Source organism: Urocitellus parryii, chromosome 7, assembly GCF_045843805.1.
Source record: "Urocitellus parryii isolate mUroPar1 chromosome 7, mUroPar1.hap1, whole genome shotgun sequence".
Classification (NCBI taxonomy): Eukaryota; Metazoa; Chordata; class Mammalia; order Rodentia; family Sciuridae; genus Urocitellus; species Urocitellus parryii.
In genome coordinates this window covers 41,220,936-41,244,003 of record NC_135537.1, presented here as the reverse complement: position 1 = coordinate 41,244,003, position 23,068 = coordinate 41,220,936, and the positions used below count along the sequence as shown (strand labels likewise).

The 23,068-nt window shown below is 41.9% G+C and overlaps 1 protein-coding gene and 1 long non-coding RNA gene across 7 annotated transcripts in view; one reads left to right on the top strand and one right to left on the bottom strand.

Annotated features, from left to right (window-relative positions):
- Positions 1-23,068, top strand: part of LOC113178931 (uncharacterized) — a 138,159-nt gene that overhangs the window by 52,885 nt on the left and 62,206 nt on the right. The window lies entirely within an intron of this gene.
- Cdh17 (cadherin 17) overlaps positions 22,400-23,068 on the bottom strand; it is a 29,853-nt gene continuing 29,184 nt past the window's right edge. Inside the window, exon 12 of the mRNA XM_077800425.1 lies at positions 22,400-22,500. Coding sequence (XP_077656551.1) covers positions 22,400-22,500 — 101 coding nt within the window. The remainder of the gene's footprint in view (positions 22,501-23,068) is intronic.

Below are 23,068 nucleotides of genomic sequence, written 5' to 3'. Positions count from 1 at the left end.
TTACAATCCCACAGTGTTAAATATTCCTTTTTTTTTTTTTAAACATCTTCTCCAGCATTTTATCATCTGTATTCTTAATGACTGCCATTCTGACTAGTGTGACATGAAACCTCAGTGTAGTTTTGATTTGCATTTCAAATTGCTGCTTCTGATGAACATCTTTTCCTTCAGTGTTTGGCCATTTGCATTTCTTCTTTTGAGAAGTGTCTGTTTAATTCATTTGCCCATTTATTGAGTTGGACTTTGGTGTAAAGTTTGAATTTTTTAATATATTCTAGATATTAATCTTGTGTCAGAAGAGTTGCTAGCCAAGATTTTCTCCCATTCTATAGGTTCTCTTTTCACATTCCTAATTGTTTCCTTTGATGTACAGAAGCTTTTTAATTTGATGTCATCCAATTTATTAACTGTTATTATTTCCTAAGATTTAAGGATCCTACTGAGAAAGTCATTGCTTGTGCCCATATGCTGGAGTGTTGACCTTATATTTCCTTCTAGGAATTGCATAGTTTATGGTCTAATTTCTAGGTCTGATCCATTTTGAGTTTTGTGTTTGAGAGATAAGGATCTAGTTTCATTCTTCTATGTATGGATAACCATTTTATTAAAAGGCTATCTTTTCTCCAATGTATGTTTTTGACACTTTCATCAAGGATCAGATGATTATAGATGTGTGTGTTTGTGTCTTCTGTACCATTGGTCTGTGTGTCTGTTTTTATGCCTGTACCATGCAGTTTTTGTTACTATAGCTCTGTAGTATAATTTGAAGTCAGGTATTGTGTTGACTCCAGCATTGCTCTTTTTGGCTTAAAATTGCTTTGGGTATTCTGGGTCTTTTATTCCTCCAAATTAATTTTAGGACTGTTTTTTTTCTAGTTCTGTGAAGAATGCCATTGGTATTTTGAATGGGATTGCATTGAGTCTAAATATTGCTTTTAGTAGTATAGCCATTTTAACAATATTAATTCTGCCTATTCGTGAACATGGGAGGTTTATGCATCTTCTGAGGTCTTCTTTGAAAGAACGAACAAGGCTCGTCATCAGAGAAAATGCCCGTTTATTGAGGAACAGCTCTGCATATTTATAGAGCCTGGGGTGGTTTGACAGTTATGGCAGTTTAATGGTTGAATGGTTTGACAGTTGGCATGGGGTGCTTTCTGATTGGTGATTAAGGATCATGTGAGTCAGCAGGGCTAGTCTGATTGGTGGTGGGTAAGGATCATGTGAGCCAGCAGGGCTAGTCTGATTGGTGGGTAAGGATCATGTGAGCCAGCAGGGCTCACCATTGGATGGCTCTTCTTGGGGGATGGGGAAGTTAGTCTTTGGAGCCAGGGCAACTCCCAATATTCTTCAATTTCTTTTTTCAGTGTTCTATGGTTTTCATAGTAGAGGTAGTTCACCTCCTTAGTTATACTTATTCCTAGTTTTTGTTTTTATGCCTTCACTTCTGATTCTTATTATATAATTCCCCCAAAACTAAAGTTTCTAAATCAAGATGGGGATTGCATTGAGTCTATATTTTGCTTTTGGTAGTGAAAAAAATTTTGAGATTTCTTTGATGTATTGATCAACTGTGATTGTATATTTTATTATTCAATGGGTCGTTTAGCTTTGTTGGATTTATTTGGACAGTCTAATTCTGATAAAATTTTATGATTTTGATTTACTGACATGATTAAAATCAGAACTAAGTCAATGGTTTGTAGTCGCATTTAATGGATCAGTGCTTTGTTGGCTGCATAAGAATCACCTACCTATTCCTAAGTCAATTTTGGGAATTTTTAGAATTTTTAAAGAATTTTTCTATTTCATCCAAGTTTACAAATTTATTGGCACAAAGTCCATAGTATTCCCTTATTTTAAATGTTTGTCATATTGGTAGTGATGTCCCTTCTTTTGTTTCTGATACTGGCAATTTATATCCCCTCCCCACTTCTCTTCCCTTCTTTTTCTTCTCTCCCCTCCTAATCTTTATATGTCATTTTTTTCTTCTTAGCATGCCTAGCACTTTGTGATTGAATGTTGGACACTGAGGTTACCCTGTTGAGCATCTGCATTTTATTATAGTCCTTTAAAGAGTGTCAGTCTTTATTTTGCAATCAGTTATGTGCTAATCTATTTTGTCCCTTTGACACTAGTTTGTAAGCTTTTCTATGAGAGGTCTAGAGTATTTTTCACTTCAAGCATGCATATTAACATGATGTGATTCCTCTTGGTTCTTCACTGAATGATGTAGGTAATCAAATAGAACTCATCAGTATGAGCCAGGCACAGTGGCACATACCTATAATCCTAGATACTCAGGGGCTTTAAGCAGGAGGATCACAAGTTCAAAGCCAGCCTGGGTGGTCTTAGCAAGACCCTGTCCAAAATAGAAGTTTACAAAGGGCTGGGAATAGAGTTCAGTGGTAGAGCACTTGACTAGCATGGGTGAGGCCCTGGGTTCAATTTCCAAATACTTTATAAAAAAAAAAAAAAAAAAGACAAATAAAACACCTTTCCTTGGTATGACTGGTCAGAGCCAAAACTTCTCCCCTCCCTATAGGAACTCTGGCAATTTTTCAGCGTGTAACCCTCTGATCATTCTATGCCAGGACTGGTGGAAATCTACACTTTATGCACATACAGCATAGTACTCAGCAATGACTTAGTTCTTTTTCTTAGAGTGGAAGAAAAAGGGAATAATCTAACAATTTCGGCCATCTTGACCTCCCCATACTCTCTTCTCCAGTTTGCTAACTCAGTCTGCTTCCCTCTTTGGACTCCTTCTTTTTGTCTCAGTGGTCTGTGAATTGCCTTTGAGCAGTGAGCTGAGCGTTCACAAGGCATACTTTTGTCTGTTTCCTCTCAAGTATCAATCATGTGCTGCCTGTAGTGTCAAGTCTGAAAAACCGTAGTTGCAAGTATTTTTGTCTAGTTTTCTAGTTTGTGTTTTTTGTTTTGTTTGGGTTTTGAGTTTTGTTTTTCTCTTGGTCGAAGGCTAAATCTAGACCCCTTTCCTCCATCATAGGAAGGTAAAGTTTTTTCATGTGAATTTTTTTTTATATGCAGTCATGTTTGGGAACCACTAATAACACTGGTACTTTTATTCAGATTTTATCAATGTTACAATATTACTAATGTAATCACCTTTCCAGGTCCGATTTAAATAAGCATTTCTGATATCAATATATAGTTTAGTATGTAGGCCATCTGCTAAGGGATTTGACATTTCATTTACTGTACACAAATACTATTGAGGACCATCTCATAAAAGAAAAATGTGCAGTTCAGAGATGGCAATGTCATTGTTAGTAGTTGGCTTCTAACACAAGGTCCTGTGCTCTCAACCGTTCTATTGTGACGCATTCCAGCATGAATGGCACACAGATCACACATCTGCAGTTCATCTACCTTCAGAGCTGAAAACCACATTTGCATGGAGTTATATTAGTGCAGACTGCTGAGCATGAACAAAAGCAAAGAAATATTAGTAAAATTTGCATGCCTCCAATTCCTTAACATTTTGAAATGACTGTATTGATAATCAGATTATCTTGCTGTGCCAAAAAAATTCATCCCACTAAAAAAATTTTACATTTTAAAAATAACTACAATAAATGTAATACTTCAAGGTTGGCATCTTTACCACATCCCTAAATTTTGTCACATGACAATTCCTACCTGGAAATTACACTCGGGATGGTCTAGGAGGCACAGAGGAGCCAGGGATAAAGAGATTGAGAAATCTTTTAGATACCTCACTTGGTAATTTAAAAGAACTAACAGGGAGGGATCCAACATGGCGGCCGGCGAGGAAGCAGCGACTCCAACGTCTCCACTTTAACGGGATATGAAAGACTCATCGAAACAGCTGCAGCCTAGCTACGGAGGAACTTCTAGCATAACTTCCTTAAGAGGAGAGCTGCCGTGAACTGGTAGGCTTACTCGAAGTGACAGGTTGCCCCAGAGAAGTGGATCTTGGAAGACCACGCGGGCACAGAGGTCTAGTCCCCCAACCATCAGCCGCTCCGGCAGGCGGCTCCCCCTGGAGGCCTAGCTCTCGCCCTGGGAGAAGCGGCCCCACCCGCCGGCTTCCTAACCTGGCGGCCACAGCTACTCAGCGATAAAGGTGCCCACGTGGCGGGTGCAGAAGTTAAGTCCTGCAGACGCCAGCCACCTTTGCAACCCCCGGGAACCCTGAGTGGCTTGGCCCGCCCCGCCCGAACCGGCGGGTGCAGAAGTTAAGTCCTGCAGACGCCAACCACCTTTGCAACCCGCGGGATCCCTGGGCGGCTTGGCCCGCCCCGCCCGAACCGGCAGTCCTCCACCATACGGGCTCCCCCGGGAGGCCTAGCTCTCGCCCTGGGAAAAGCGGCCCCACCCACCCGGTTCCTAACCAGGTAGCCACAGCTACTCGGCAATAAAGGTGCCCACGTGGCGGGTGCAGAAGTTAAGTCCTGCAGACGCCAACCACCTTTGCAACCCGCGGGAACCCTGAGCGGCTTGGCCCGCCCCGCCCGAACCGGCAGTCCTCCGCCATACGGGCTCCCCCGGGAGGCCTAGCTCTCGCCCTGGGAGAAGCGGCCCCACCCGCCCGGTTTCTAACCAGGTGGCCTCAGCTACTTGGAGATAAAGGTGCCCTCGTGGTGGGTGCAGAAGTTAAGTCCTGCAGACGCCAGCCACCTTTGCAACCCGCGGGAACCCTGAGTGGCTTGGCCCTCCCCGCCTGAACCGGCGGCGGGTGCAGAAGTTAAGTCCTGCAGACGCCAACCGCCTTTGCAACCCGCGGGATCCCTGAGCGGCTTGGCCAGCCCCGCCCGAACCGGCAGTCCTCCACCATACGGGCTCCCCCGGGAGGCCTAGCTCTCGCCCAGGGAAAAGCGGCCCCACCCGCCCGGTTCCTAACCAGGCAGCCACAGCTACTCGACAATAAAGGTGCCCACGTGGCGGGTGCAGAAGTTAAGTCCTGCAGACGCCAGCCACCTTTGCAACTCGCGGGAACCCTGAGCGGCTTGGCCCGCCCCGCCCGAACCGGCGGCGGGTGCAGAAGTTAAATCCTGCGGACGCCAACCACCTTTGCAACCAGCGGGATCCCAGAGCGGCTTGGCCCGCCCCGCCTGAACCGGCAGTCCTCTGCCATCCGGGCTCCCCTGGGAGGCCCAGCTCTCGCCCTGGGAGAAGCGGCCCCACCCGCCCGGGTCCCAACCACGCGACCGCAGCTACTCGGTGATAAAGGTGCCCCCGCAGCGGGTGCAGGAGTTAAGTCCTGCTGATACCAGCCGCGTTTGCAAGCCGCCGGCACCCAGTGCGGCTTGGCCCACCCCGCCTGAACCGGCAGTCGGCCTCCATCATCCGGGCTCCCCCGGGAGGCCTAGCTCTCGCTCCGGGAGCAGCCCCCTGCAAGCTAGGCGAACCTTTGACCCATCGGGAGGTTAGGCCCAGCAACCTGCGGAGTGATAGAGGTGCCCCTCGTGCCTGCTGGGTAGGCGGACCTTTGACCGACCAGTAGAGCAGACCTAGGGCCTGCCAGCGTGGTAGACGGATCACACCAATTGGAGGAGGATCACAGCCACTACATGCCCTGCAAGGGTGATTATTCAACTATACAAGAGCAATATAAATAAATAGAGGGAAAATTTCAAAACACAACAGTTTCACCAAGCAGAAAGAAACGCCAGCAGTATGAAAAGACAAGGAAAGAAAGGACCACAGGCAATGCAGGTCAACTCAACTTTAGAAGAGGTAATAGGTGCAACAGATGGAATGTCAGATAGAGAGATCAGGATATACATGCTTCAGATGATCTGGAGTCTCAAGGAAGACATGAGACAGCAAAATCAGATAATGAAAGATCACATTGACAAACAAATCCAGGAAGTAAAAGATCAATTTCACAGGGAGATAGAGGAAATAAAAAACAAACAAATAGAAATACTAGAATTGCAGGAAAAAATAAACCAACTTAAAAACTCAATTGAGAATACTACCAGCAGAGTAGATCACTTAGAAGAGAGAACATCAGACAATGAAGACAAAGTATTTCAACTGGAAAAGAACATAGACAGCTCAGCAAGTCTGCTAAGAAACCATGAACAGAACATCCAAGAAATATGGGACAATATCAAAAGACCAAATTTAAGAGTCATTGGGATACAGGAAGGCACAGAGCTCCAAACCAGAGGAATACACAGCCTATTCAATGAAATAATACGAGAAAACTTCCCAGACTTGAAGAATGAGACAGAATCCCAAATCCTAGAAGCCTACAGGACGCCGAATGTACAAAACCATAAGAGATCCACACCTAGACACATTATAGTGAAGATGTCCAACATACAGAATAAGGAAAGAATTTTAAAAGCTACAAGGGAAAGGAAGCAGATTACATTTAGGGGTAAACCAATCAGGATAACAGCTGATCTCTCAACACAGACTCTGAAAGCTAGAAGATCCTGGAATAACATATTTCAAACACTGAAAGAAAATGGGTTCCAACCAAGAATCGTGTATCCGGCAAAATTAAGCTTCAGGTTAGAAGATGAAATTAAAACCTTCCATGATAAACAAAAGTTAAAAGAATTCGCAGCTAGAAAACCATCTCTTCAAAAAATCCTTGGCAAAACATTGCAGGAAGAGGAAATGGAAAATAACATTGAAAACCAACAATGGGAGGTAGGACAGTAGAGGGGGGAAAGTAGTCAAAGAGGATAACAAATCAGGTTTAGTAACATCAACAAACAAATATGGATAGAAGTACAAACCATATCTCAATAATAACCCTAAATGTCAATGGCTTAAACTCACCAATTAAGAGACACAGGCTAGTAGAATGGATCACAAAACAAGACCCAACAATATGCTGTCTACAGGAGACGCATCTGATAGAAAAAGATATCCATAGACTGAAGGTGAAAGGTTGGGAAAAATCATACCACTCATATGGACAGCGGAAACAAGCAGGCGTGTCCATACTCATATCTAATAAAATAGATTTCAAGCCAAAGCTAATCAAAAGGGATAAAGAAGGACACTTCATACTGCTCAAGGGAACCATAAACCAACAAGACATAACAATCATAAATATATATGCCCCAAATAATGGTGCAGCGGTGTTCATCAAGCAAACTCTTCTCAAGTTCAAGAGTCTGATAGACCACCATACAATCATCATGGGAGACTTCAACACACCTCTCTCACCACTGGACAGATCTTCCAAACAAAAGTTAAACAAGGAAACTATAGAACTCAACAACACAATTAATAACCTAGACTTAATTGACATATATAGACTTTACCACCCAACATCAAGTAGTTACACTTTTTTTTCAGCAGCACATGGAACCTTCTCAAAAATAGACCATATATTATGTCACAGGGCAACTCTTAGACAATATAAAGGGGTAGAGATAATACCATGCATCTTATCTGATCATAATGGAATGAAACTGAAAATCAATGATAAAAGACATATATAGACTTTACCACCCAACATCAAGTAGTTACACTTTTTTTTCAGCAGCACATGGAACCTTCTCAAAAATAGACCATATATTATGTCACAGGGCAACTCTTAGACAATATAAAGGGGTAGAGATAATACCATGCATCTTATCTGATCATAATGGAATGAAACTGAAAATCAATGATAAAAGAAGAAAGGAAAAATCAAGCATCACTTGGAGAATGAACAACAGGTTGCTGAGTGACATATGGGTTATTGAAGACATCAAGGAGGAAATTAAAAAATTCCTAGAGTTAAATGAAAACACGGACACAACATATCGGAATCTATGGGACACATTGAAAGCAGTCCTAAGAGGAAAATTCATTGCTTGGAGTTCATTCCTCAAAAAAAGAAAAAAACAACAAATAAATGATCTCATACTTCATCTCAAAATCCTAGAAAAAGAGGAGCAAAACAACAGCAAAAGAAGTAGAAGGCAAGAAATAATCAAAATCAGAGCTGAAATTAATGAAATTGAAACAAAAGAAACAATTGAAAAAATTGACAAAACTAAAAGCTGGTTCTTTGAAAAAATAAATAAAATTGACAGACCCTTAGCCATGCTAACGAAGAGAAGAAGAGAGAGAACCCAGATTACTAGCATACGGGATGAAAAAGGCAATATCACAACAGACACTTCAGAAATACAGAAGATAATCAGAGACTATTTTGAAGCCTTATACTCCAATAAAATAGAAGATAGTGAAGGCATAGATAAATTCCTTAAGTCTTACGATCTGCCCAGATTGAACCAGGAGGATATAGACAACCTAAACAGACCAATAACAATAGAAGAAATAGAAGAAACCATCAAAAGACTACCAACTAAGAAAAGCCCAGGACCGGATGGGTATACAGCAGAGTTTTACAAAACCTTTAAAGAGGAACTAACACCAATACTTTTCAAGCTATTTCAGGAAATAGAAAAAGAGGGAGAACTTCCAAATTCATTCTACGAGGCCAACATCACCCTGATTCCGAAACCAGACAAAGACACTTCAAAGAAAGAAAACTACAGACCAATATCTCTAATGAACCTTGACTCAAAAATTCTCAATAAAATTCTGGCGAACCGGATTCAAATACATATCAAAAAAATTATACACCATGATCAAGTAGGATTCATCCATGGGATGCAAGGCTGGTTCAATATACGGAAATCAATAAATGTTATCCACCACATCAATAGACTAAAAAATAAGAACCATATGATAGTCTCGATAGACGCAGAAAAAGCATTCGACAAAGTACAGCATCCCTTTATGTTCAAAACTCTAGAAAAATTAGGGATAACAGGATCATACCTCAACATTGTAAAAGCAATATATGATAAGCCACAGGCCAGCATCATTCTGAATGGAGAAAAATTGAAGGCATTCCCTCTAAGATCTGGTACAAGACAGGGATGCCCTCTCTCACCACTTCTGTTCAACATAGTCCTCGAAACACTGGCAAGAGCAATTAGACAGACGAAAGAAATTAAAGGGATAAAAATTGGAAAAGAAGAACTTAAATTATCACTATTTGCAGATGATATGATTCTATACCTAGCAGACCCAAAAGGGTCTACAGAGAAGCTATTAGAGCTAATAAATGAATTCAGCAAAGTGGCAGGATATAAAATCAACACGCATAAATCAAAGGCATTCCTGTATATCAGCGACAAATCCTCTGAAACGGAAATGAGGACAACTACTCCATTCACAATATCCCCCCAAAAAATAAAATACTTGGGAATCAACCTAACAAAAGAGGTGAAAGATTTATACAATGAAAATTACAAAACCCTAAAGAAAGACATAGAAGACCTTAGAAGATGGAAAAATATACCCTGCTCATGGATAGGCAGATCCAACATCATCAAAATGGCGATATTACCAAAAGTTCTCTATAAGTTCAATGCAATGCCAATCAAAATCCCAGCTGCATTTCTTGTAGAAATAGATAAAAGAATCATGAAATTCATATGGAATAATAAAAGACCCAGAATAGCAAAAACAATACTAAGCAGGAAGTGTGAATCAGGCGGTATAGCGATACCAGACTTCAAACTATACTACAGAGCAATAGTAACGAAAACAGCATGGTACTGGTACCAAAACAGGCGGGTGGACCAATGGTATAGAATAGAGGACACAGTAACCAATCCACAAAACTACAACTATCTTATATTTGATAAAGGGGCTAAAAGCATGCAATGGAGGAAGGATAGCATCTTCAACAAATGGTGCTGGGAAAACTGGAAATCCATTTGCATCAAAATGAATCTGAATCCCTATCTCTCGCCTTGCACAAAAGTTAACTCAAAATGGATCAAGGAGCTTGATATTAAATCAGAGACACGGCATCTGATATAAGAAAAAGTTGGTTATGATCTACATACTGTGGGAGCAGGCTCCAAATTCCTCAATAGGACACCCATAGCGCAAGAGTTAACAACTAGAATCAACAAATGGGACTTACTCAAACTAAAAAGTTTTTTCTCAGCAAAAGAAACAATAAGAGAGATAAACAGGGAGCCTACATCCTGGGAACAAATCTTTACTCCACACACTTCAGATAGAGCCCTAATAACCAGAATATATAAAGAACTCAAAAAATTAGACAATAAGACAACAAGTAACCCAATCAATAAATGGGCAAAGGACCTGAACAGACACTTCTCAGAAGAGGACATACAATCAATCAATAAGTACATGAAAAAATGCTCACCATCGCTAGCAGTCAGAGAAATGCAAATCAAAACTACCCTAAGATACCATCTCACTCCAGTAAGATTGGCAGCCATTAGGAAGTCAAACAACAATAAGTGCTGGAGAGGATGTGGGGAAAAGGGCACTCTTGTTCATTGCTGGTGGGACTGCAAATTGGTGCAGCCAATTTGGAAAGCAGTATGGAGATTTCTTGGAAAGCTGGGAATGGAACCACCATTTGACCCAGCTATTCCCCTTCTCGGTCTATTCCCTAAAGACCTAATAAGAGCATGCTACAGGGACACTGCTACATCGATGTTCATAGCAGCACAATTCACGATAGCAAGATTGTGGAATCAGCCTAGATGCCCTTCAATAGATGAATGGATTAAAAAAATGTGGCATTTATACACAATGGAGTATTACTCTGCATTTAAAAATGACAAAATCATAGAATTTGGAGGGAAATGGATGGCATTAGAGCAGATTATGCTAAGTGAAGCTAGTCAATCTTTAAAAAACAAATACCAAATGACTCCTCTGATATAAGGGGAGGAAACAAGGACAGGGTAGGGACGAAGAGCTTGAGACGAAGATTTTCATTAACAGGGTTGAGAGGTGGGAGGGAAAGGAAATGAGAAGGGGAATCGCATGGAAATGGAAGGCGATCCTCAGGGTTATACAAAATGACATATAAGAGGAAAGGAGGGGTAAGACAAGATAATTCAAATGGAAGAAGTGATTTACAGTAGAAGGGGTAGAGAGAGAAAAGGGGAGGGGAGGGGAGGGGAGGGGGGATAGTAGAGAATAATACAGACAGCAGAATACATCAGACACTAGAAAGGCAATATGTCAATCAATGGAAGGGTAACTGATGTGATACAGCAATCTGTATACGGGATAAAATTGGGAGTTCATAACTCATTTGAATCAAACTATGAAATATGATGTATGAGGAACTATGTAATGTTTTGAACGACCAACAATAAAAAAAAAAGAAAAAAAAAAAGAACTAACAGTAATTTTTTATTTTGATAAAATATCAAAACAATAGGATCAAAACAGGTGCATCAAAATAATCCCTAAATCAAAATAACCATATCCAAATGGCTTTGTTAAATCTTGTTAAAATGTTTCTGTTCAGGTATGTCATTTTAAAACCAAAAATTGAAATCAAACTCCATTTAAAAAAAATATCAGTTTGAAGTATATTTGGTTTGGACCATTGGTCATCTATTTTGTCTCTTTAGACAACTCCAATCCAATTTTGACTAAACAGACCTTGAAGTATAGGCATGAATTAAGAGACCAAATAGTAAGCTGAGTTGAAGACATCCATGTTGGCCCAGTCCTTGAGGCAATGGCTCTTCCCCTCCTCGAGGCCACAGGACCAGCACTCATTGCTGTTAGGCGGGTATGTCTTCAGCAGGAACGTTACAATGTTGGAGATACAGGAAAGGAATCCATGCCTGTGAACACATATTCCTAACATAGTAAATGACTGCAGGAATGTACTTGGATGCACATGGCTGTTGGCAGGCCCCAGGTTCTCACTGACTCTTGACCAAGAACATCCGGTTTTTTGTTTGGTTTGGTTTTTTGTCCATGTGAGCCTTTCCTTAGGGTAGCTCATAATATGGCAGCTGGCTTCCCCTAGAACAAGCAAGTGAGAGAGCAAGACAGGGAAGCCCCAGATGAAGGCTTATTAGTATCAGAAATGCCATCCCTTCTGCTAGACTTTCACTAGGATTACAACACTAAATCCAGCCCACATCCATGGTAGGAGATTACAGAAAGGCATAAATACCAAGTATTGGGGCAATCTTAGAGGCTGTCGATTGAATTAATCTTTCATTCCGACTGCCACTAGTGTCACCCTGATTACCATTCAATTATTAAATTCCCTTGCCACCTATCAGTTCTGTTTTTCTACATTATACCTTGCCAATCACTTGTTCCTTCCCCCCCCCCCCTAATTTTTGTCAACACTTCAGTCCACAGGTTTTGCGTTATTTTTTTGTTCAGTGATTCTATTCTTTGTCGTGGGCCATTTCGCTCTGACAAACTTTGAGTTTTCAAAGTACTTTATTCTTATTTTCTTCATCAGATGCCATGTATTCTTATATGAATCAAATGAGCATTTACTGAGCCTCTGTCATGGTTTAGAGGCCCTGATGTAAACCACTTGAACCATTCAAAAATTGCTTTTGAATCAGTGGTCCGAGGTTTCTTTATAGGCATCTTATTGGTTCCAAAGGCAGAAGTACTGGAGATGTCTTTTGACTCTGCTTATAGATGTGAGATCACCTGCATACACAGGTGGGGTAAGAACAGATCATTCAGTTTTATTGTTTTCCATTTTGCTTTTGGAACAGATGATGTAGTTTTAAAAGCTGGTAATGTTTGTCCCGAATTTGTTCATCTGAAAGTGATTTAAGTTGAGTAATTTAATGATTGGAACATTTTGGAGCTTTTTCCAAGGCACCAAAACTCTTAACATGGTTTATGAATTCTGCAGCACTGGACTGACTGTTCCCAGCTGCTGGGGAGCTTTTGCTAAGTCCTCTGTGTCTCCGCAGATCTGGCCTCTCACAGAGGTGGGTTTTCATGCTTTGCTTTTCCTTAAAATATTTTCCAGTTGATCTTAGGATCAGGTTCTGACTCTGGTAACACACCAGAGACAGGAATGGTCCAAGATGGGCAAACATTATAGTTAACACTCATCATGTGATAGAAGAATCCTTGAACCTGAAGTCTGGGATCATCCAAAATTCCTTCTAAAGACCTGAGAGCTCAGTTGAGCTAGAGGATTAATGGAAAGGAAATTTCAAGAACAAAAGTTGTGGTTGTTATTGATACTTTCTAACTAAATCTTAGGGATAGCAAAATAATGATTAGTATTTTGTGGGAAAAGTGATAATGTATGAATCTGAAGAAGGCAATTTGTAGTTAGTGCAGAGTACCCTAACTCGGGGAGCAAATATCATGCCACCCATGGACATAACTTATCCGGAGGGCTCTCATGGACAGAGCAAGCATTTCCATACACCAGCCTTCAACACAGGCTTTCTTTTCTCTCTCCTTTCCCTTACGCTGAGCATTTTACCATGATTCTTTTATATTCTAAACATGATTTTTTTAAAAGGCTATGAGCATTATTGATGTTAAGCTGTATTAAGGAGCTGGGCATATGTCAAAGAGAAAACCATTCAGGGCAGGGCTCCAGAAAACACATACCCAGATGACTTCATTCCTAGCTCCATCACATGATGCTGTCCTTGGCCAAAATGTGGTGATTAATATTCCCTTCAGACTCTAAAATAGATAGAAGCTTCTAAAAACTGTTGGGATTTGTCAGAGGGTTTTGTTTATATTTTAAAATTGTTCTATAGCACAAAGTTATTTTTAGTTCACTCTTTTTTTATTCCTGTTCAATCATGTCTAGTTTGGTATAAGGACAAGCTTTCCAAACTAAGAACCTGTTCAGTTAAGGCTAAAAAATCTGACAAGGAAGACACATTTTGGTTTATGGGGTGTTTTATTCAGATTTCCATTGTTGTGACAAAATACCTGAGAAAATCAACTTTGAAAAGGGAAAGTTTTTTTCTGACTCATGGTTTCAGAGCTTGAAGTTCCTGTAGCCATGCAGCAAATCATGGCATAGAGTGTGTGGTGGGACAAAGCTACTCGCCACCTGGATTGACCAAAAAGCAAATGGAGGAAAGGGGCTATGTCCTCCCAATGAGCGGCATAGTCCCAGTGACCTAACTTCTTTCACTAGGCCTACCTTCTGAAAGTTCTACCACTTAACAGTGCCCAGGGCTGGGAAACAGGGCTTCAACACATGGGCCTTTGGGGGGCACTTCAGATCCAAACTATAACATAGAGTTAACAAGGATCAAGTGGACAGAGGCAATTTGCAATGCCAAAAAGCACAGAGAAATGAACTTCTGTAAGGTCTTGAAACTCCTCCATTTTCTTCAATATTTACCAGCAGCTATCTTATTAAAGATTTTTCTGAAGATTCTGTTGGAGAGTAGCAATGATAATAAGGCATGATCCCCTGCCCTCAATGAGCCAAGTGTGTGCTTGAGGGAGGGCAGGTAGGCATATGAACAAAGAACAAAGCAAAAGGCTTGTACTCAGTGATGAGGTTAAGATAAATAATTGCCTACTAAACATCACCAGGTCATGTATCAAATGGTAACAAGCCTTGACCTTTACTGACTACATGGTATAGACAATCCATGAAATTCAAATTGATAGTGTTTGATTCACTCACTGAATTACGTATGTCTATCTGTGTGAAAAATATCAGAAAAGAAATAGCGGGGTCAGAACATACTGTAATGGGTGAGGTCTGTCTCCTATTTCTAAAATCCTTGAAGGAATTCCAAAATACATCCATGTAAGAGCCTTATTAGACACTGGGAGTCACATTGTCCCTGATACACAGTGAAAAAGGACAACACCCATAATTTTTCAAAACATCCTTACTATGAGGAGCCATATGTGAGTGCAGTATTAAGACTCCATTTGGTGCCCCAACAGAGCCCACAAGACAACTGGTCATTATTGTCTTCGTGTATATTTCTACAAGTAGCAGATGGGGCCCAGGAAGTCAGAGAAGCTAGTAGGATCCAGATACTGGAAATGAATGTGCTTTAATCCTACAGGGAAAATTCATCTTTGGTCCTCTCATAGGCTGGTTTTCTTTCCTCGCCATCCCTAACTCTGAATCCTGCCCCCTCTGTTCAACTCTGACATCTCCTTGACAGTTTCAGCACACGTCAATCTCTCCACTCTTCTAACCAGTTCAGCACTTCATTATTTTCTATGTCAGATGTGCGCCTTGACTCTGTAATCAGATTCTAAACTAAGCTATTTGTTCATTCAAAATTGGAGCTTTTCCCATAGGACGGGCAAAAATGCTCACTGCTAGAGGCTACAGTCAGCCAGGCCTCTGCCCCCAAAGATGCAAACTAATAAAGGACCTAATCACACATTGTGAAAGGTCTTAGGAAGGAGATTAATAAGGTGCTGTGATGGAAAATAACAGGAAGAAGGTCTCGGAGGAGGCGATCTTTACACTGAGACCTAAAAACAAGAGAAAAGGCCAGTCATACAAAATGGACCGAGGGAAGGAAAACAGCTAGGCAGAGGCACATTAAAGGAACAACAATGGAAGGAGCTGGACCTCAAGGAAGTGGCAGATGGCCAGGATGACTGAAGCATGGTGAGCAATGAGGAGGCAGGAGATGATCTGGGAAGGAGGGGCCAGATCTGGCCGACCTGGGAAGGGACCCTACGGATACTTCATTCACCATTTGGGGTTTAGCCTGGGACTTTTTCAGTAGTCCTTCTGGTGCCTCCAAAACCTTAACTCAAAGTGAAACTTCAGCAAATACTGGACAGTTGAAATGACTCAGAGGTCTCAGTCATGTGCCAACACTTCCAGAACCTCTCCCTCCCATAAGTCATCCCAAGCCCGACTTCAGCCTGAGCTGAGGATCCTAAAATCTTCTCTCAGTGCTGTGTTACGCCATGTCCAGCTATCACTCAGGCTTCTCCCAAGGAATGGAGAGTTCGGTGGAGAAGACTGATTTTTGGTCACTAACCCACTTCCAAGAGGTGGGCCAGCAGCATGCAAGACATCTGAAACTTGAGAGCTGCTGGAGATCCTTATCCTCTGTTATCCATTAGCTATGTGCTGTGGGATAAATCGGTTAACCTCCTGAGCCTCGGGTTCCTCTCCTATAAAGTAGGACTAATAAGAGGGCTTTCTCAGAATTAGATGGGATGGTGCATAAAGTGAGCTTATCACAGCAGTAAGTGCTCAACAACTTATTGGCCATCATTAGCTACTATTTTTAGTGTCAGTGTTATCAACTATGACCCCTAAACATACTCAAGATTTCCAAATTCCATTCTTCCCCTCTCTATTTGGAGATACCCTGGGGCTCCACTGGGTGCCACTTCCTCTGCAAAGGGTTCCCAGACGACCTCAGGCAGAAGTGATGGTTTCCTCCTCTCTGCACACAGTGATTCATAAGCTTCTCTCAGTGGTACTTGGTACTTGCTACTTGCCACGGCATGGCAATTATTTAGGCCTCTCTCCCATGCTCAGTTGTGAAGTCCCTGAGAACAGGCACGGCCCCTTTGTGTAATAACTATCAGCTCACACTTGTTCACGTTTTAATATCTCTGAAATTGAGGATGTATTTTAATGGCACGTCAAAATTCATTGACAATGTTCTTCATGTCACATCTTATAACTATGTCTTCAATTAGATGAAATATGGTAGCTTCAGGCATAGGCTTTAGACTAACACTGCTGGGATCACTTATTCAATATGTGACCTTGAGCAAGTGACATAGTTAACCTTCTCATCTGAAAAAATGGGCACACCAAGTATCTCTGGTTCTGTACAGTTTTTGTGAGGATTCAGTGATTTCACGTATGGGGAAGCATTTACAACCGAGCCTGGCATGTTGTACATGCTGTATATTTATTAGTTGTTGTTATGGTGTATGATACCAATCTAGTACCTGGCCATAAAGGGGCTTAATAGATATCTGATGAATAAATTTAAAAGCACACTGTGACATTGATGGGAACACATGCTCAGCTCTTCCCTCAAGAGGACCCTGCTGGGGGAGTGGGCTGGCAGGTGGCCTCCAGCTACTATACCTTTAAGATCACAGGATCACACTCCCAGAAGCAAAGGATCATGGTGGGTCCTGGAGCCAGATGGTTTCTTCCCAAAAGAGGGTCCTCCAGCACAGTATCATTGCTGTGGGGCTCTACATCATCCCAGCTCAGACTTTCTCAGGGCTGTGTGATGGCCCAAGACAGCCTATCAAACCTTCTTCCTCCCCTCCCTTCTTTAAAAGCAAACTTCCTCCATGATCTGGAACTTTCCTCACCTCTTCTGTTCCCTTTGCTTAGTCTTTTGAGGCCTTCTCTCCCCACAATAAATCTCTTGCCTGTCTAATTATGTCATGGCCTTTGCTTCTTGGAAGTCAAAACTGACCAATTAGTCCCAGGAAACATACTTGGGCCTGTTTGGACCCAGGCAACATTTTCCCAGTTTCTAGACTGATCCTACCAGAGAAGCTGACTGAGAAGATGGAGGAATAGCCAGAAAGAGCTTAAACCCTAGGGAGGCTTAACCCGAGTACAAATGTTCAACACCATCTGGGCCAGGGCTTCAGTGAGTGTCTACCAGGCCATATTTGTTTACATGGAAACCTCTGCCCTCTCCTCTCATGAGCTTCAGAGAGGCTGCCTGAGATCCACTGCAAAAGGCAGAACTTCAGCCAGGGCCTCCCCATCCTGCCCTACAGCTGGCCTGGTCACTTTGAGACCTTTTCCCTGGTCCGTTGTATCCCATGGATCAAGGCCATGGCTGACTTTCGTCGTGCCTAAGCAGAGTCCCAGGAAATTCTGTCTTTGGAATCTGTTCTTGGCCAGTAGCCAAAGAGGCCTAGTTTTGTCATTTTCTACCAAAAATATGTTTCCTCCCAGTCCTATGCTTAATTCAAGAGAGTAATGGGTAAACACATGGGCTATTTTTATTCCCACCTCCCTTGCGCACATCCTCCTCCTTCCAAATGTAGCCTTCGGATTCTAGAGTCACACATCAGCTTGATGTTGCAATGGAAAAAATGAAAATGCTCTCCCTCAATCAGATGAACAATTGCTTCAGTAGCCGCCTCTTCCTTGACCTTCCTGCCTCACTGTCCTCTCAGACAGCTTGCCCAGGATGAGAAACACAGCGGGGGAAGGGAGCTTTGGATTCTCTGCAAATAAACCAATGACTATTTGAAGACAAACAACAAATGGAGGTCTCAGTAAAACTTAGACTTTAGCCATCAACATTTACTACTCCTGGACTCCAGGCACCCCTCACCCTCCAGAATTGCCTACCACCCCAGGAGGGCATCCTCCTCCAGAGCCCAAATGTCTTACAAGTGACTTAAAACATAGAGCAGATACTCAGAAAATCACTGTGAAATATCGAATAAAACTTGGGCTAATGCTGGTCCGTTAAAAAATAGGGATATGGAAAATCAATAAAACAGGAAGTCGTTGTTTTACAAAACTATTCTTTGTTCTTTACATTGCCAATGCTACTCATTTATATCACCATTTCTCTAAGCAAATGCACAAGAGGGTCACTTCTGAGAGCTGCATACGGTGGAGAGAGACTTTACTGCTCCCTGCTTGGCTCTGGCCTATGTAAGGGGCTGCCTGCTGCAGGTGAGAAACAGCTGTGTCCTTCTTGGCTTGGGCAGGGGAGTTTGCAGAGTGACTCAGGCTGCTCTTAGTAGAGGGGTCTCTGTGGATCTTTGGATGGCTTTCCCAATAGTGGCACCTCCCGTCTTCCTTGAGTTCCAGGTAATCGTCTATGGACATCTGGGGGAAGGTCTGTATGGACCTGGTTCGGGTTAAAGATGTCCAGGAAGTTGAGGGGATTGAGAAGGGAACTGGAGTGGGGGTGTTCTGAAGAAGGATCCTGACTTAGGTTTTGTATTAGTCCGCTCGGGCTGCCATAACCAGCACCATCGACTGGGGGACTAGGAGAACACAAGGTTTATCACAGTTCCAGAGGCTGGAAATTTCAGATCAAGGTCCAGAAGGGTTTGTTTTCAAAGTTGTTCTTTCTGATTTGGAGATGCCTCCTCTGTTTCTTCCTCACTGCATTCTCATGTGGCCTTTCTTGCGTGGGTATGTATGTATATGAGGGGAGGGAGGACAGGGGGAAGGGAAAGAGAAGGAGAGATGGGCAGAGTCAGGCAAAGCTGACCACCTATGGCCAGAAAGCGAAAAAGAGGAAGAGATCAGGATCCCATAATACCAAAGCCTGGGGGCAATAGAATGGGGGGTTGTTTAAAGGGTCCAGAGTTTCATTTGGGAGAGTGAAAAGGTTCTGGAGATGGCTGGTGGTGGTGGTGATGGTTGTATGACTATATTTAATGCTACAGAGCTGTACACTTGGTGAGGTTTAAGTGATATTGTAAGAAATATTCTTTCTGATCACTTGAGTTTCCAAGTTTGCCATGTTACCATGATGAGTGTTGCATTGTACAGAATCTTGGAAGCAAATAATTTCCTTCCACTAGACACTGTACAGGTAATCTCCCTTTTTTGCTTGCGCCTTTTCTATATCAAAATACCTTGGTTTGCCCTGCTCTGTAGAAGCCCCTGAGATAGGTTCTTGTGAGAGCTTATCTCCCCAACCCACCCCTGAAATCCTCTTGGTCTCACAGCTATTTCTTCAACATTCAGAAATTGAGGACCTTTGTAATTTATAGGTCTCATTCGGCACTGTGACCTGCTCTGAGAATATTTGAATGGAGCATCAGGGTTTGTGTATAGACAAAAGGAGAGTGGAGTGGGAAAGAGTTTGAGGGGTCTTTGAGGATATTCTGAGCAAATAAATACAAAAGATGAGTTATACCATTTCTTTAGTTCAGATTGTTGAACCAGTGGCATTTAAATGGACAAGATGAATTAGCTATTTCATGTACTGTTCAATAAAGTATGAAGAAGCTACCATGAACCAGCACTTCTGCTCACACAGTGGCACTGAGGTTTCTGAGAGGTCCCACACTAGTTGGGGAAATCAAATGGGCACTAATGGCAGAACAGGAGAAGGGCCATACACAAATATCTATTCTGTTGGTTGCAAGGGGTAGAAATCAATTGTGCTTTAGAGTCAAAGGAAAAATATTGGCTCATAGGCTAGAAAAGCCAAGGGCAGGTGCTTTCAGACATAGTGGGATCCAGTTACTCAGCATCTTCAGAATTTTCCCCCTCATCCTTCTCTGCAATCCTCCTTCTAGGGGAAAGCCCACCTCTTATGGTAACTGGAATGTATTAAACTTACTGCTTGCTTGTTACTATTTTAGTAAATTACACATGAACAGAGTCCTTTGACAAGATTTTCTACCAAAATTGTCGAAGTAAATCTGAGATCAAGTACCCAACTCCAGATCTGGGGGTAAGTCAATCTAAGGATTAGCTCTACCCTACTATATAAACTGGGTGGTAACTGGGGGAGATGTTTCCCTTTGGTAAACCCAATGGCTCCTGGCTGGGGAGAGCATTTTTCTCACCACAGAGTGGCAGTTTAGATAAGGCAGTGGTCTGGTCTCCTGGAAGAAGGCTTCCCAGAGGGACCAGTGTTTACACTGGACCTTAAGATGGGGACAGTATGAAGGTTCAGAGAGAGAACCCACCCAAGAAAAGGCACAAACATATTGAATAACCAATTATTTTAGATGAGAAAGTTCTGTGTGATCAGCCTGTTATCAGGAGATACCAATAATTCCTGGGAGGACCACACAGTGGTGAGGCAGGAGGGACTCAATCCACTCAACAGACATACCTTGTTCTTCTAGTAATGCTAATAGAATTTCCTAAAATAAGAAAAGCAATACAATATTAAGTGACCTAAATGTCCCATTAGTTACTCCTTGGTTAAAAATAGGCAAACGTTGGGCAGAGAGGTAATGCTTATAGTCCCAGATACTTGGTAGGCTGAGGCACTTGAGCCCAGAAGTCCTGGACCAGCCTGATACCCCATGCCTATTTTTTAAGTGCCTATAGAGCTGCTAAGAAAGTTGGATTGTTCAACTTGGGATACAATTCACAAAGAAGACTTTCTTTTGATGTTCTTAGATTTTTGTTTTGCCTTTTACTGTGAAGTAGGCCAAGAGAGAACATTACCCATCATGAGAACTATCAATGATCCCCATGTGAAGACAGATAACTCATTTGAGAGGCACCATGTATCTTATACAAGAAAGATATATTTGGGACTGAGGTTTCAAAAACAGCTTAGGTATTTCATTTCACTTCTGTGCCTTTAAAAAACTAATAGATCACAAAGAAGATAATTTGTGACAAATTAGTCCTTGGTCTTCTTCCCCAACTATCATAGGAGCACGGTTGAGTTCTTCTTGGAGAACAATGTTGAATGCTCCCAGGGTTTACACCAAGAGCCACACAACGGCTCCAGACCTAGAAATGCTCAACAAAGTTCTCATTTAAAATGCTAAAGTTCTAGTGTACTTTCCAGGAACACATCAACCCTGACCCTATGAGCAGGAGGGACTCAAAGCAACTTAGATTACTTCTACATAGGAGGCAATTTCAATAAACAGCTATTTGTTATCCAGGCTTCAACAAATAAAGAAATAAGCCAAGAGATTGGGAAAACGAAACCAGCCACACAACGTTTATTCTTGATTTGTCACCAGTTCCATGCTTTGGTATTTTCTCCACATATTAAATATATAACAAACTATTAATAAACAAATAAAACGTGTGCAGTGCTGGGCACTGTGGCACATGCCTATAATCCCAGTGGCTTGGGAGACTGAGATGGGAGGATTGCAAGTTAAAAGCCAGCCTCAGTATCAGCGAGGTGCTAAGCAACTCAGTGAGACCCTGTCTCAAAATACAAAATATAGGACTGGGGATGTAGCTCAGTGGTTGAGTGCCCTTAAGTTCAATCCCCAGTACCCCACCCACCACCCCCCCCCCCAAAAAAAAAAAAAAACATGCGCAGCATGTTAGGAAATGAGTAAACCTGGGTAGTTGTGGTTCATGTACCCAGGTTTATGAAATTGGCCCTTATAGAAACAGGGCAACTGTGCTGGGTACCTTCTGAGGTTCTATGCCATTCCTAAGCTGGAGGTTGTCCATCAAAGAGTAGAATCGGCCACAGTGGGTTTAAGGTGGTTAGTAACAGTTTCTCTTCATAACAAGAGCCAGGGATGCTCTTATTTTTTTCTTGGGTCCTCTTTGTTCTTTTGTTTGACAAATGTTCTCAATTCAGTACTCTACCCCAGGAGATACAGACAAAGGGGGCACAAGATGGAATCAGAGAAAGCTTAAATGGAATCCAGCTGATCATCTCCTTAATGAAGCAAAAATGTACAGAATATCTAATCATCTTTTCCTAAGGGGAAAACATTTTTGGTTTGGGTTAAGTAGCTGTTTTTTTGCAGAGGGGAAAAAAATGTCATGGGAAATGGAAAAAAATCTCTAAGGTCTATAACACATGAAATATCTAAGTAGTAAAATATTAAAGGGCAAGAGGGAATATCTGTAAAAATATATATAGTGCACATGTGGATGAAAAGTAAGATTGAACAATAGTCATTGTAAGAGCACTTGGTATATAAACTCGAACATTCCTTTCCAAATTCAGCTTCTCAGAGGCTGGACTTCAGTTGTCTGAGCATTTTCAACATTATCTTTGCCTTTATCATTCTTCATGCGGATAAACACAACTGCTAAAATTATACCTAAAAGAGAAAACCCAGGGTCAAATAGATGGAATCTTCAGATGAAAAGTAGAATCTTCTTAGGAAAAAGTGACTCACACAGCTTCATTTGTTTGCAGTTCAACAATGTTTCGTTGTCCTAGTGAACAAGGGACTCTAGACATTGGCTTTCTTGGGTAAGGAATCACTTGATATTAGTGTTCATCAAGTTCCCAGTCATATCTAACCTGCTGGCCCTCTACCAGGGATGATAGCCCAATGTCCTACACTCCTGCGTGGATAAGCTTCTGACAGCATTCCTGAACTTTGTACATATTCACATAGTCCTCCTCCCTTAGAGAACAGTCCCATCAGAACAACCAGAGAGCTGTTCTGAGCTACTTACCCACTTACAGCCTACTTTCATTGTCTACACAAAATATAAATTTTCTTTGACACCCTTCTTGTGGTTCCAGCCTAGGTTATTAAGGGACCTTAAGTAGACTACCTAAGCTTTCTGGTTTCTCCCATCTCTGAACTCCTACAAAATTACATTGTACACCTTAGCACAAATGTTACTACTATGAAAAGGGGATTTTTTTAAAAAAGA